The sequence below is a fragment of the Carcharodon carcharias genome, chromosome 18 (genome assembly GCF_017639515.1).
Source record: "Carcharodon carcharias isolate sCarCar2 chromosome 18, sCarCar2.pri, whole genome shotgun sequence".
In the NCBI taxonomy this organism is placed as follows: Eukaryota; Metazoa; Chordata; class Chondrichthyes; order Lamniformes; family Lamnidae; genus Carcharodon; species Carcharodon carcharias.
This window is the reverse complement of record NC_054484.1, coordinates 102,528,590-102,544,128: the sequence shown is the minus strand read 5'-3', so window position 1 is coordinate 102,544,128 and position 15,539 is coordinate 102,528,590. Positions and strand designations below refer to the sequence as shown.

The 15,539-nt window shown below is 45.2% G+C and overlaps 1 protein-coding gene across 2 annotated transcripts in view; it reads left to right on the top strand.

Annotated features, from left to right (window-relative positions):
• LOC121290346 overlaps positions 1–12,935 on the top strand; it is a 141,839-nt gene extending 128,904 nt beyond the window's left edge. For both annotated transcript variants that reach the window (XM_041210697.1, XM_041210696.1), the window contains 2 exons: positions 8,630–8,833; positions 12,612–12,935. In XM_041210697.1, the coding sequence (XP_041066631.1) occupies positions 8,630–8,833; positions 12,612–12,796 (389 nt within the window). In that variant the 3' untranslated portion in view covers positions 12,797–12,935. The remainder of the gene's footprint in view (positions 1–8,629; positions 8,834–12,611) is intronic.
• Positions 12,936–15,539: the final 2,604 nt, after the last annotated feature.

The window sequence follows — 15,539 nt, the reverse complement described above, 5'->3', positions numbered from 1 at the left end:
GTATGGGATGTTGGCTTCGCTGGCTAGGCCAGCATTTATCGCTCATTCCTAATTGCCCTTGAAAAGGTGGTGGGGAGCTGCCTTCTTAAACCGTTGCAGTCCATTTGGTGTAGGTGCACCCACAGTGCTGTTAGAGAGGGAGTTCCAGGATTTTGACCCAGCGACAGTGAAAAAACAACGACATATTTCCAAAACAAAAACAAAAACAGAATTACCTGGAAAAACTCAGCAGGTCTGGCAGCATCGGCAGAGAAGAAAAGAGTTGATGTTTCGAGTCCTCATGACCCTTCGACAGAACTTGAGTTCGAGTCCAAGAAAGAGTTGAAATATAAGCTGGTTTAAGTTGTGGGGGGGGGGGGTGCAGAGAGAGAGAGAGAGAGAAGTGGAGGGGGGGGGTGAGGTTGTAGGGACAAACAAGCAGTGATACAAGCAGATCATCAAAAGATGTCAACAACAATAGAACAAAAGAACACATAGGTGTTAAAGTTGGTGACATTATCCAAATGAATGTGCCAACTAAGAATGGATGGCAGGGCACTCAAGGTATAGCTCTAGTGGGGGTGGGGAGAGCATAAAAGATTTTAAGATATTTAAAAATAATGGAAATAGGTGGGAAAAGAAAAATCTATATAATTTATTGGAAAAAAAAGGAAGGGGGAAACAGAAAGGGGGTGGGGATGGGGGAGGGAGCTCACGACCTAAAGTTGTTGAATTCAATATTCAGTCCGGAAGGCTGTAAAGTGCCTAGTCGGAAGATGAGGTATTGTTCCTCCAGTTTGCGTTGGGCTTCACTGGAACAATGCAGCAAGCCAAGGACAGACATGTGGGCAAGAGAGCAGGGTGGAGTGTTAAAATGGCAAGCGACAGGGAGGTTTGGGTCATTCTTGCGGACAGACCGCAGGTGTTCTGCAAAGCGGTCGCCCAGTTTACGTTTGGTCTCTCCAATGTAGAGGAGACCACATTGGGAGCAACGAATGCAGTAGACTAAGTTGGGGGAAATGCAAGTGAAATGCTGCTTCACTTGAAAGGAGTGTTTGGGCCCTTGGACGGTGAGGAGAGAGGAAGTGAAGGGGCAGGTGTTGCATCTTTTGCGTGGGCATGGGGTGATGCCACAGGAGGGGGTTGAGGAGTAGGGGGTGATGGAGGAGAGGACCAGGGTGTCCCGGAGGGAGCGATCCCTACGGAATGCCGATAGGGGGGGTGAAGGGAAGATGTGTTTGGTGGTGGCATCGTGCTGGAGTTGGCGGAAATGGCGGAGGATGATCCTTTGAATGCGGAGGCTGGTGGGGTGATAAGTGAGGACAAGGGGGACCCTATCATGTTTCTGGGAGGGAGGAGAAAGCGTGAGGGCGGATGCATGGGAGATGGGCCGGACACGGTTGAGGGCCCTGTCAACGACCGTGGGTGGAAAACCTCGGTTAAGGAAGAAGGAGGACATGTCAGAGGAACTGTTTTTGAAGTTAGCATCATCGGAACAGATGCGACGGAGGCGAAGGAACTGAGAGAATGGGATGGAGTCCTTACAGGAAGCGGAGTGTGAGGAGCTGTAGACGAGATAGCTGTGGGAGTCGGTGGGTTTGTAATGGATATTGGTGGACAGTCTATCACCAGAGATTGAGACAGAGAGGTCAAGGAAGGGAAGGGAAGTGTCAGAGATGGACCACGTGAAAATGATGGAGGGGTGGAGATTGGAAGCAAAATTAATAAGTTTTTCCAAGTCCCGACGAGAGCATGAAGCGGCACCGAAGTAATCATCGATGTACCGGAGAAAGAGTTGTGGAAGGGGGCCGGAGTAGGACTGGAACAAGGAATGTTCCACATACCCCATAAAGAGACAGGCATAGCTGGGGCCCATGCGGGTACCCATAGCCACACCTTTTATTTGGAGGAAGTGAGAGGAGTTGAAGGAGAAATTGTTCAGCGTGAGAACAAGTTCAGCCAGACGGAGGAGAGTAGTGGTGGATGGGGATTGTTCGGGCCTCTGTTCGAGGAAGAAGCTAAGGGCCCTCAGACCATCCTGGTGGGGGATGGAGGTGTAGAGGGATTGGATGTCCATGGTGAAGAGGAAGCGGTTGGGGCCAGGGAACTGGAAATTGTTGATGTGACGTAAGGTGTCAGAGGAATCACGGATGTAGGTGGGAAGGGACTGGACAAGGGGAGAGAGAAGGGAGTCAAGATAACAAGAAATGAGTTCTGTGGGGCAGGAGCAAGCTGAGACGATCGGTCTACCGGGGCAGTTCTGTTTGTGGATTTTGGGTAGGAGATAGAAGCGGGCCGTCCGAGGTTGGGCGACTATCAGGTTAGTCAGGATGGTGAGTGGCCTGCAGGGGAACTTACAGGTGGTGGTGTTCCAAAGCATCTGCTGCCCTTGTCCTTCTAGAGGTCATGGGTTTGGAAGGTGCTGCCTAAGGACCCTTGGTGAATTCCAGCAGTGCATTTTGTAGATGGTACACAGTGCTTCCATCATGCGTCGGTGGTGGAGAGAGTGAATGTTTGTGAATGGGATACCAATCAAGCGGGCTGCTTTATCCTGGCTGGTGTCAAGCTTCTTGAGTGTTGTGGGATAAGATAAGTGGAGAGTATTCCATCACACTCCTGACTTGTGCCTTGTAGATGGTGGACAGGCTTTGGGGAGTCAGGGGGTGAGTTACTCACTGCCAGATCCCACCTTCTGACCTGCTCTTGTAGCCACAGTATTTATATAGGTAGACTAGTTCAGTTTCTAGTCAATGGAAACCCCCAGGATGTTAATTGTGGAGGATTCAGTAATGGTAATGCCACTGAATGTCAAGGGCGATAGTTAGATTTTCTCTTGTGCAAAATGGTCATTGTCTGGCATTTGTGTGGTGTGAATGTCGCTTGTCAATTGTCAGCCCAAGTCTGGATGTTATCCAGGTCTTGCTGCATTTGGACTTGAACTGCTTCAGTATCTGAGGAGTCACGAATGGTGCTGAATATTGTGCAATCATCAGTGAACATCCCCACTTCTGATCTTATGATGGAAGGAAGATCATTGATGAAACAGCTGAAGATGGTTGGGCTGAGGACACTACCCTGAGGAATTCCTGCAGTGATGTCCTGGAAATGAGATGATTGATCTCCAACAACCACAACCATCTTCCTTAGTGCTAGGTATGGCTCCAGTCATTTAATGTATTGGTGAAATGCACCACTTTGGTTGATATTTTCTCTCATGGTTTCTGTTCAGCATGTATTGATGAAAGCTTAACTTCTGTTGGGATTGAGAGGCTCGCCTGCTGCTTTTCAAGGTGCAAATTGTGATCATCAATGGTCTGCTGTGATTCATTCAAAACCAGTCACTAAACTTTAATATAGGGTTTTATGCTTGACAGGTGACAACAGAGAACCAATTTTAGGAAATATGGAATTCCATCTTCAATGTGACCTAACTGTGACTCGTGTTACTGAAATAGCTGTTCAGAATAAAATTAGCCAACAAGCAAAAAGAAGGGAAAATGTAACCAGCAGTGTCTTGGAAAATGCTATATTAGAAGCCAGGCAGTTCAGAGAATGAGTCTGGGCATGAGTCCCTACCCAGTTTGTCCCTGAGTCACAACAGAAAACTGCTTTTAATTGACAATTTCATTCAGCAACGTTGTAAGATGACATCGTTATTAGTCTCTCCTTAGCTCCCATCTATCCCTGGCCTCCTATCTTGCTCCACCTGCTCCACCCTCTCTTAAACACGAGAAAACTCTACACATTTCTACTTCTCTTTAGCTCTGAAGAGTCATATGGCTCGAATTGTTAACTCTGTTTCTCTCTCCACAGATATTACAAGACCTGCTGAATTTTTCCAGCATTTTCTGTTTTTATTTGTAAGATGACTTGGAGATGAAAAATGTTATGCTGCTGCACTAGGGGTTTTTCTGAGGTTGAAACTGACAAGAATCTACTTTTCCTTTAATTTAGCTGTGTTTTACTTGACCTAAGAGTTCTTGATTTTGATACTCAATGCCTGTAATGAGGTGCTCCAGTTCCCTGCATTGACATCCCTTATCTGGAGCACAAAAAAATGTCGTGGGAAAACTGGGACAAAAGTTATCAGCAGGACACTGGTAGAGATAAACTGCAGAACAGGTCAAGACTGGTGACAAGCAAATTTAGCATCAATAAGAGCAGTACAGGCATGCTGGAGAGAAAATAAGTTAAAGCTGAAAACACTCACATATGCCAGAGACAAAACATCTTGAAAACAAATTAAATTAACGAACGTTAGTGTGTCAAATAAGGCAATCTACAGCGATGCATTGGCATGAAGAAGTCTGATCTGTTGTTAATGATAGATGTGCATCTGATGGCTTTGAACATTAGGATGTCAGCATTCATGCAGCATTTGACCTCTTTGCCTAATTAATAATTAATATTGACATTTTTCCTTCAAATCAATGCTGTAAGGCATTGTCTTTAATAGTTCTGAAGTTAACAAGAAGCTTAAAGTAATTTAAAATAATTTACCCATTAACCTGACTTTCTCCTTATCAAACAAGATGTCTTCTTTTGAAGAAAGCATGCATTAGACTATTCTTTGGATAGTTTACAAATCAGGAAAACGGGACAAATGCCATTATTGGATTTCTTGATAATTATTTTACAGATTTAAAAAAGTTAATTTTATACCTTTATAGATAAAAGTAGGCAATGCGGAGGTCCTACTGGAAGGATGTGGACTCCAGGCACCATGGGGTAACACTGGTGCAGCTAGATAAGTACATGCAGGAGAAAGGAATAGAAAGATATGTTGATTGGGTGAAATGAAGTAGGTTGGGAGGAGGCTCATGAACACCACCAGAGGCGTTGGGCTGAATGGCCTGTTCCTGTGTTGCAATCTCTGTAAATGGAGAGAAAAAGGAAAGGACGGGGTGGGGCTAGCTGAGTTGCCCTCGCAGAAAGCCTGCATGGACTTAATGGGCTGAATGGTCTTGTGCAGTGCAATTATTCTATGCTGTACTAATATCCTGGTGTGATACATAAGCAAGGGACCATCATTCACATTCATAATGGTCTCAAATAGATTATTTCAGATTTATCATTACAAAGAGGGGGAAATGCCTACTTATACATGGATTATCAAAAAGAATAGTAAATGATTGAGTTTGGTGATACATTTCACTTGAATTGAAATTCGTGCTTTGCTCCAATGGAAATAGCACACATTGAGACAGAAGTCAGATGCAGGAAGTCTAACAGAGATGCTGGTTCTGGTGGCGCTCTGTAATGAAGGGTCTTGATATCCACTAGGCTGCTAATTCCTAGTGTGCGCAGAATCTCCAGTTTCCCAAAACATGGCTTATGGTGTTGGACACGGCAAGGGAATGTTTCCAAGGCTAGGAAATTTTCACCTCTGGCCTTCCCATTGCCTAATAATGTGGCCTTTGGAATACACACTGAGTAGAAGTCAGGAAAGGTACGGAAGTGGGGTCCTGTGTTTATTCTAAACTGTCAGTCTCCAAAGTGAGTATTTTACTTGTACGTAAACATATTTATGTAGGCATTACTGCAAATGTCCTGATGAGTGCAAGACAAAAACCCTCAACAGCATGTCTCATTTTTCAACAATACTCAAGTTCTGTGCTACCAAGCAGCTATTTATGTTGATGTTAGTTTCAAATAGTTTGCGATTAGTCAACATATAGGGTGGAATCGTTCCAGATTTGCACTAAGTGTGGTAGCGGGCGTGAAAAAAGAGGTTTTACCTGCCGGCTGCACTGGTGGGTTTTCACACCATTTCGTCCCTTCCCAGCTCGTTAATTGTGTAGCCAAGGGAAACACACCATCTCGCTGGCGGGCGGCCTCCGATTTTCCCACCATGCTTCCTCATGCCAGGTGCCAAATTGAAACTGCAGCTGTGTGCACACTTCTCAATGCTTACAGCCGAGGAGTGCTCCGGTGAAGACATGGCCGCAAAAGCCAAGAAGAGTGCAGCCCCCAAATTCAGTGACGCATCCATGGGACTCCTTCTGGACAGCATGGAGGCCCGCCGACATGTCCTATACCCCTACTGTGGCCACAGGAAGCCCGTCAGTTTCACCACTCCAGCTTGGGAGGCAGTGGCAGAGGTGGTCAGTGCCAACGCTGCACACAAGAGGCCAGCCATCCAGTTCAGAACACGATGAATGTGCTCATCTGTGCCACCAGTGTAAAACGACCATCTGATCACTCTAAACTCACAAGACCATCACACATTCATTGGCATCTCACTCACTACCAGCTCAAGGGACATCACCACTCACTCTCTCGCACACACCCTCACATCTCCATCTAGTCTCATCTCCTCTGGAGACTATCTCCTCAGCCCTTATCATCTTGGGGCTACTTGCACAGATCAACATGTGCTCCCACACACACCCTGGGTTACCCTCCTTCCCCAATACAGCCCTCGCCCTGCAGCCTCGTCCCTTGCCCGAGGCCACTTCTCCCCCTTCCCCAAGCAAACCGTAGCCCTGCAGCCATTGAAATGTCGTCCCCGCCTTCCAGCTGGTCTAGTAGGTGGACACCTGCCCATGAGCCCTCCCCTAAAAGTGATGTGGTGCTGCCTGTGAAGCCTGGTGCTGATGACTGCGAGTGCTGCCCAAAGCAAGGTAGGCAAACAAACCTTGAAGTCCCAAGTGAAGTGCAGCTCACCAGGTGCATGTTGCTTATGTACAGTTGTGAAACAGGTCGGTGTGGGTTGGGCTAATTATTTGATAACCAATAAAGACTCATAATAAAAATAATTAACTGTGGGCAGAATCGTCCGGTCCCGTTGTCGACAGGCACCATAGTGGGCACGAGCGGACAATGTGGTGAGAAAGCCAAAAATCAGATTTACGCTCTCGTGAAACCAGTTTGCAATCATCTGCTCCACCCGTCAGTGATGGGTCCACGATCGCTGCTGCCACTCGGATGATCCAGTGTGTGGGGGCTGGCGTGGGGAGGTGGGGTGGGGGAGTTGATTCCAGCGAGCAGGGCTTATAATGAAATGCTAAAGTATTGAAATCAGGTTCCCGACACACGGCTGCAGGAAATGCAGACCTGCCACTGACGGGTGGAGCAGATGATTGCAAACTGGTTTCACAACAGCGTAAACCTGGTTCTTGGCCTTCTCACCACATTGTCCGCTCACGCCCACCATGGTGCCTGTCGACAACGGGACCGGACGAGTCTGCCCATAGTCGCTTATTTTTATTGTGAGTCTTTATTGGTTATCAAATAATTAACACAACCTGTATTAGAAAATTAACTACTTTAGCAATAAATTATTTTGATCACCTATGAAGTGTTGTTAACAAAGAATTTTCAAAGTGAAGTAGGACATGCAAACCACCAATCACCAAGTTCATTTAAATGCAAACTTTTCATTTACAATTTTGGTCAGTATTAGCAAAAACCGCTATTCTGTAAACTGCTTTTATTTTCTTTTTGAACGTCCACCCACAGTGTGATTTCTCTCACAGCTGAACTTGTGCTAAACTCACTCAGAGGCATGTTGGCTTTCACATGTATATACAAGAGGTTTTGTAAGCTATATGTATAGTTTTATTATTTTTCAGTGAAAGTGTAAGAAATGTTTTTGGTTTATGCCAAATCGTAAAGCTAATGTTTGTATAAGAGAATTCCTATTACTGAGAATTGTGGCTAGGTGCCTAACATTCAAATATACAAATTTTGCATTTTAATAATTACAGGAAAACTTCTGATTCGAAAGATGATGTCCACCCTGCCTCAGCCTGGAAAGTACTGAGTCATTTCACTTGTCCTCTTCTAATTCTTGTCATCAATCCCATTGGGGAGAATGATCTGCATCAGTCTTACACAAGTTTTGCTTTGAATACAGTCCCTCTTCAGATAATCATGAGCAAGCAGGACTTCCCCCATCTCATTTAGGACAAATCAGCCAGATGCTACAGCAACGACTGTGGACAGTAATGTTTCAGCAACTCCTATCCTGTGTTTCATGCATCAATGAACATTCATTAAAGCATCATATCACGTTGTGGAGCACCAAGCACTAAGCTACTGAAGCATACACGAGGGAAACTCCAGGGAAATGGAGGGTGGACTCATTTGGATTACTAGCCATCAATTAACTGATCAAATCCCACGGCTCTCCTCACCGCACACAGCCACACACACACACACACACACACACACACACTTGTCTATTGTTGCTTAAAAACCCTGACAACACTGAAGTTTTAAAAAAAGACTTGACAACTGACTGCACTTGATATGTTGTGGGACAGTTTGGAACATATAATGATGGAGCTGCTTGGAAAGAGTCATTTATGTGCAAGTGTAAAATTAGCTTTCCAGCCTTACATGTTTTTATCATCTGTTTTTCATTGTAGATCCATATCAGGAGTAGTCTGAGTTATTGCAAACCCATAAGATTTTACCTGAATCTTTTAGCTTTGTTGACCGGAATATAAAGCAATGTTTGTCCATTAAATTTTAGAATGCCGGCAATGGAAAGCCTTAAAGTAGCTTACATGAAATGATGTAGGCTGATTCAGATCTTTCTCCATTATCGTGTGTGGAGAATTTTACTGAGGAATCTTTCACAGGTTGGAAATGTGCTTTTCACATTCACATTTTGACTCTATGTAATCTACCTTTTTTGTGTCAGAGTGCCTTGGTAGACGTGACCGAAAAGTGGAATTGCCAGCGTCCGTGATCCATCTTGCCAAGCAGAGGGCACGACCTGAACTGGCAGCCCGTTTCCTCATCAGACATCTCTTCCCAGACAGTGTTCTTCTCAGGAGTAATGTGTACGGGGCAATTCGGAAAGGAAAAGCTCCTCTTGACTGCAATAAGATAAATGCTGTTAGAGGTGAGCTATAATCAACTTAACTTCTTTCCAGGACTCAATCTAGCTTTCAAACTGGGGGCTTAATTTGGATTTTTGTATATGAAGTTAATGTTTGCAATGTATTTTTTTGCTATTCATTCACAGGATGTGGGCATCACTGGCAACGCCAGCATTTATTACCCATCCCTAATTTCCCTTGAGAAGGTGGTGATGAGCTCACAAAGTGTAACTTCTCCATTGTGACATGCACTTTCCTATGAATCATGTGGAATAAAACTAGAAAATACATAAAGGTTCCCCAAAAGGTCAAATGACTAAATGCTAAATCTTGTCCTTAGCTATGCATACCCTGTGTAGTGAATGTTTAAGGTGGGCTGCCAAACAAGCAAACTGTTTTCTCCTGGATTGTGTTGAGCTTCATGAATATTGTTGCAACTCCACCCATTCAAGCAAGTGGAGAGTGCCCCATCACTCTCCTGACTTGTGCCTTGCAGATCATGAAGAGCCTTTGGGGAGTCAGGAGGTGAGACATTCACCAGGGAATACCCAGTCTTTGACCTGCTCTAGTAACTTCAGCATTTATGTAGCTGGTCCAGTTTATTTTCCGGTCAATGTTGGCACTGATGGTGAAAGATTCAATGATACCATTGCCATTGACTATCAAGGGGATGGAGATGGTTAAGCCCTGTTTGGTTGGAAATTGTCATTGCCTGACGCTTGTACAGTAGGAAGGTTACTTGGCCACTTATCAACCCAAATGTGGGTGTCATAAAGTCATAATGGCACAGAAGAAGACCATTCGCCTATCAAGTCTGTGTTGGCTTTCTGTAGAACAGTCCGGTCAGTCCCATTCCCTCTATCCTCATAACCCTGCAACTTTATTTCCCTCAAGGGCCTATCCAATTTACTTTTGAAATCATTGATCGTCTCCACTCCCACCACCCTCAGAGCAGTGAGTTTCAGGCCATTACCACTCAGTGCCTAAAAAAGTTTTTATTCACATTCCCCTCATATCTCTTGCCCAGAATCTTAAACTTACATCCCCTAATCCTTGTACCATGAGTTAATGGGAACAGCTTTTCTTTGTCTACCTTATCTAAACCTAAAATAATCTTGTTGTCCTGGTCTTACTCAAGTGAATATGGACTGTTTCATAATCTGAGGAATTGTGATGTGCACTCATCAGCAAACAGCCCACTCCAAACCTTATTATTGAAGGAAAGTCATTGATGAAGCAGCTGAAAATGGTTGTGCCTAGAAAACACCTGCAATGATGTTCTGAGGCTGACATGATTGGCCTCCATTGGCAACAGCCATTTTCCTTTGTGCCAGGTATGACTTGGTGAGGATGAAATAAAGTGGTTGATTCTGCCTTGTTTGTTCTCTTGCCACCTGCTGCAAGTCCAGTTTAACAGCTGTATCCTTCAGGACTTTGACCAGTCAGTGCTGGTACTGTCAAGTCATTCTTGGTGATGGACATTGAAGTCCCTGAACCAGGGTACATTCTATGCCCTTGCTTCCCTCAGTACTTCCTCCAAGTGCTGTTTGATACATAGGAGTATTGATTCATCGTCAGAGGGAGAACAGTAGTTGATAATCAGTAGGACATTTCTGTGCCCATGTTTGACCTGAAGCCATGAGACACCATCGGGTTCAGAGCCAATGCTGAGGACTTCTAGAGCCACTCCCTTCCCAAACAGTATAACACTGTGCACAACCTCTGGGGAGTCTGTCCTTCCAATGAGTCAAAGCATATTCACGAATGGTGGTTGAGGAGTCTGGTGTGTTGCCTGGCAGTCATACACACAGAATCATACCTATGTCAGGATGTTTCTTGACTAGTCAGTGACATCCCAGACTTGTCACCCCCCCCTCCACCCCCCCTACCGCCGTGTTATTGAGAAAGACTTTACAGAATCAGCTGGGAAGGTTGTGCCTTTGTTGTAAATGAGCAGCAAGCACTCGCGCTGACCCTCATCCTATTGCCTTCTCACACTCATACCTGACAGACACCCTCCCCTCCTTTCCACACATGCTATTTCTAACACTCAGACATCTTTGCTTTCTCTCCTTGCAGGAGAAAAGAGCACACAACCTTGGGGATAAGCAGAGATTCTGGGGTGGGGTGGTGAGGGGAGTGCTGTGTAGTGACCCTCCAGTGGCAGCTGCCTTGAAGAGCATTGGCATAGTTTGCCCACCTGCTAGAATGGGAAGGAGGTTTTCTTCAAGATGACTGGGCCCTGCAGTGAGAGTCTGATCTTCCTGAGGCACTGGTGCTTAGACATGTTGAGAGAGCTGATCCTTTGCCTGTAGACCCTGTGTTGTAGATCTCACCTCCATGGAGGTGGATCTTGGTGTCCATTCATTCTCCACTGCCCTGTGGAGCAGCATGTGGCTGAGGGGAAGGCAACTGGTGGTGTAGCTGGCACTGTTGGTGTTGCTGCTCCTTTTCCTCTTTGTCAGAGTACAAGGTTGCACTGAGTAATCTGGTCCCAGACCGTGGTGAAGGCTGGCAGCAGGGAAGTGCACTGAAGGTAAGTGAAGTGCAAAACAGGTGAATTGATTTCCACGAAGTTGGCAATCATCTACTAAGCACTGAAAGCACTCTCTGATTAGAAGTGCTGTGAGCAGCAGCCTCTCACCTTGCCAGGCTGCAACTTCTCACTTTCACTGATCAAAGGCTTCCCAGCCTGACAGTTTTGCTGAAGAAATACTCCCCACTATGCAGTTGCCTCAATGACCCCGATGAGTTACTGACAGATCCGGAAATAGGGCCACTCGGTTAAAACAGCAGTTAATGACCTCCTTGAGCATTGAATGTTACTTGAATTAATTACCCAACAGCTCCAAGAGAATTCCTCGCTCACCTGCAAATCCACCTAGGTGAAACTGGGAAACGGACAGGCTGATGTCAGGATCCCAACTCGACATCTCTTAAACTTTAACATCCTGCATGCACCCAATGCCCCCTTACCTAGCCCTTTAAAATTCTCCATTGGCTATTTTGGGGCAAGTGATTCACCTCCTGCCTCCCCAAAGCCTGTCCACCATCTGCAAGGCACAAGGCAGGAGTATGATGGAATAATCTCCACTTGCCTGGGCAAATGCAGCTCCAGCAACACTCAAAAAGGTCAACACCATCCAGGACAAAGCAGCCTACCTGACTGGCATCTCACACACCACTTTAAATATTCACTCCCATAACCTGTTGCAGCATGTACTATCCACACTGCAGTAACTTGCCAAGGCTTCTTTGACAGCACCTTCTAAACCCACAACCTCCACCACCTAGAAAATAAGGACAGCAGGCACAAGAGAACACCACTATCTACAAATTCCCCGCAAAGTCACACACCATCCTGATGTGGAATCCTATTACTGTTCCTTCATCATCATAAGGCCAAACCTTATGAACCCCATCGGTAACAGCACTGGGGGTGTACCTATATCACATGAACTCCATCAAACCACACACAGCAATTTCACTTTCATGTGTAAGTGCCTGTTTAACAATGTGCTTTGACTGTATCAATCTCCATTTCAAATAAGGCATGTTAAGTGGATATAGCAGCTCACCACCACCTTCTCAAGGCCAATTAAGGATGAGCAACAAATTTTGGTCTTATCTCCAACACCCACATCCCAAGAACAAGTTATAGAAAACACCTTTCACAAAATAATTTATATATTTCTTTAACCACTTTAAGATGTCTGTAAAATGCAGGACATCTCAGACATTTTAAAACCAGTTGTTTATCATATTAAAATGTAATTTTGACTGGTTTCCATTTTTCCACAGAATTTCTAGCAGATTGCTTCCCAGGTTTTGACTTGACTGAGGACGGTAAAGACTGGAAAGTGTGTGTTGATGCAATTAATGGTGTCATTCGTTGTCTCAGATATGAACTTAAGAAGACACCCCAAGGGAGGTCATTCCTTAAACATTATTCATCGCCATTCAAGACCCAAACAGGATTGGAATGATATGTAAGGCCAATATATACTGGCTCTAGTTATGTGGTCATAAATGCATCTCAAGCATTAATTGTATGCCATTTTGTGATGGAAGGAAAATATGGAAGCGTTTAATGTGAAGAGTATTAAAGTGGCCATCCCATTATTATCCAAAAGGTGGTTTCATTTACTGGTTACCAGTTGTGTTATACACAAGAAGCAACAAGATTTTCACTCCAGTTTCAGTAAACAGCATTGATAGATGATAGAACAGCGAATTATTCATACCATGTTCACTTCAACTGTGAAAACATCTATGTACATAATAACAGGCCTTATTTGAAAGGGAGGTTGATACTGTAGAAGTAGTGTTAAGCAGTCACTTACCCCTTTGCAATGAAAATGGAAGCTGAGGGAGCCCAATACCCAAATATGCTTCCATATCAATAACTGGCCATCTGCCCTATCACTGATACAATGGTATCATTAATGGGGTCACAGGTTTGTGACTGTAGGCACAGGAGCCACATCACCCATGAATATTTCCACGACTGCTATATTTCTTGGAGTTCGGACTCCAGAATTTCTATGGGGCAATTTTAACTTTACCTGTCCAACAGCTGACCAGTTAAAATTGTACAGGTTGCTTACGCAGTAGAAAACTACATCATTCTTGAAATCTGTGGCTTTAACCTGCTCTACTGAGCAGGTAACAAATTACTGATAGGTCCATCTTTGCATGTGCCATTTGGCTCCCATTGACATCACTGATATCCAACTGCTGTCTTTAACTCGGGCCTGAGCAGAGGAGTCGATGTGGTTTTCCCACCAGGCCGAGGCAGGTCAGAAAAGGATCAGCCCCAGAAGATGCTGGTGAAAGTAGGATTTTTTTTTTTCCCCAAGGAAAGCTCAGGTTTCCCTGCTACAAACACGCCGCACTTCCCAAGTGCAAGACTCTTCCAGAGTGCCCAGGTCCTGATCCTATCACATACTATGTGGTCAACAATTAAATGGAATGAGCCTCACTGCTGCAGCAGCAGATGAGTTTCTAACTCGCCTGCCCAATACCTACCTGCAGTTAATATTGGGACCCCTGACATTGCCAGCTGCAATTCAGAACAGAAAACAATTAAAAGCAATTGAAGAGAATATTTGAGAATTCATGGATGCTCAGTGTTCTGTGCTCAGGCAGACGAGAGAGTATGATGAAGAGGTGGTGTTGCATTTATTCAATTAATCCTACTCCCTTGCACTTTCCCCATAGCCCTGCAAACTTTTCTTTCTCAAGTATATATCCAGTACCTTCCTTAAAGTTACCTGTGAATCTGCTGCCATCATCCTTTCAGGAAGTGCATTCCAGATCCAATAATTCCAGATTCCAACAGTACTGAAGACCTGTGCTGCAGAACTTGCCGTGCCCCTAGCCAAGTTGTCCCAGTACAGCTACAATACTGGTATCAACCCAGCAATGTGGAAAATTGCCCAGGTATGTACCATGCACAAAAAACAGGACAAGTCCAACCTGGCCAGTTACCACCCCATCAGTCTACTCTCGATCATCAGTAAAATGATGGAAGGGGTCATCAACAGAGCTATCAAATGGCACTTGCTTAGCAATAATCTGCTTATTGACCCCCAGTTTGGGTTCCGCCAGATCATCCACCTGCTCATTACAGACTTGGTTCAAACATGTACAAAAGAGCTGAATTCCAGAGGTGAGGTGAGAGTGACTGCCCTTGACATCAAGGCTGCATTTGACCCAGTGTGGCATCAAGGAGTCCGAACAAAACTGGAGTCAATGGGAATCAGGGGTGCGGGGGAATGGAACTCTTTGTTGATTAGAGTCATACTGAGCACAAAGGAAGATGCTTGTGGGTTGTTGGAGGTCAGTCATCTCAGCTCCAGGACATCATTGCAGGAGTTCCTCAGGGTAGAGTCCTCAGCCCAACCATCTTCAGTTGCTTCATCAATGACCTTCCATCATAAGGTCAGAAGTGGGGATGTTCGCTGATGATTGCACAATGTTCAGCACCATTCACGACTCCTCAGATACTGAAGTAATCCATGTCCAAATGCAGCAAGACCTGGACAATATCCAGGCTTGGGCTGACAAGTGGCAAGTAACATTTGCACCACACAAGTGCCAAGCAATGACCACCTGCAACAAGAGAGAATCTAACCATCGCCCCTTGACATTCAATGGTATCACTGAATCCCCTACTATCAACATCCTGGGGGATACTGTTGACCAGAAACTGAACTGGACTGGCCATGTAAATACTGTGACTACAAGAGCAGGTCAAAGGCTAGGAATCCTGCGGCGAGTAACTCACCTCCTAACTCCCTAAAGCCTGTCCACTATCTACAAGGCACAAGTCAGGAGTGTGATGGAATACTCTCCACTTGCCTGGAGGAGTGCAGCTCCAACAACACTCAAGAAGTTCAACACCATCCAGGACAAAGCAGCCCGTTTGATTGGCACCCCTTCCATAAACACTGACTCCCTTCATCACTGATGCACGGTGGCAACTGTGTGTACCATCTACAAGATGCACTACAGGAACTCACCAAGGGTCTTTAGGCAGCACCTTCTAACCCCACAACTGCTACCATCTAGAAGGACAAGGGCAGCAGATAGATGGGAACACCACTACCTGGAAGTTCCCCTCCAAGTCACTCACCATCCTGACTTGGAAATATATTGCCGTTCCTTCACTGTCGCTGGGTCAAAGTCCTGGAACTCCTTCCCTAACAGCGCTGCAGGTGCACCTAC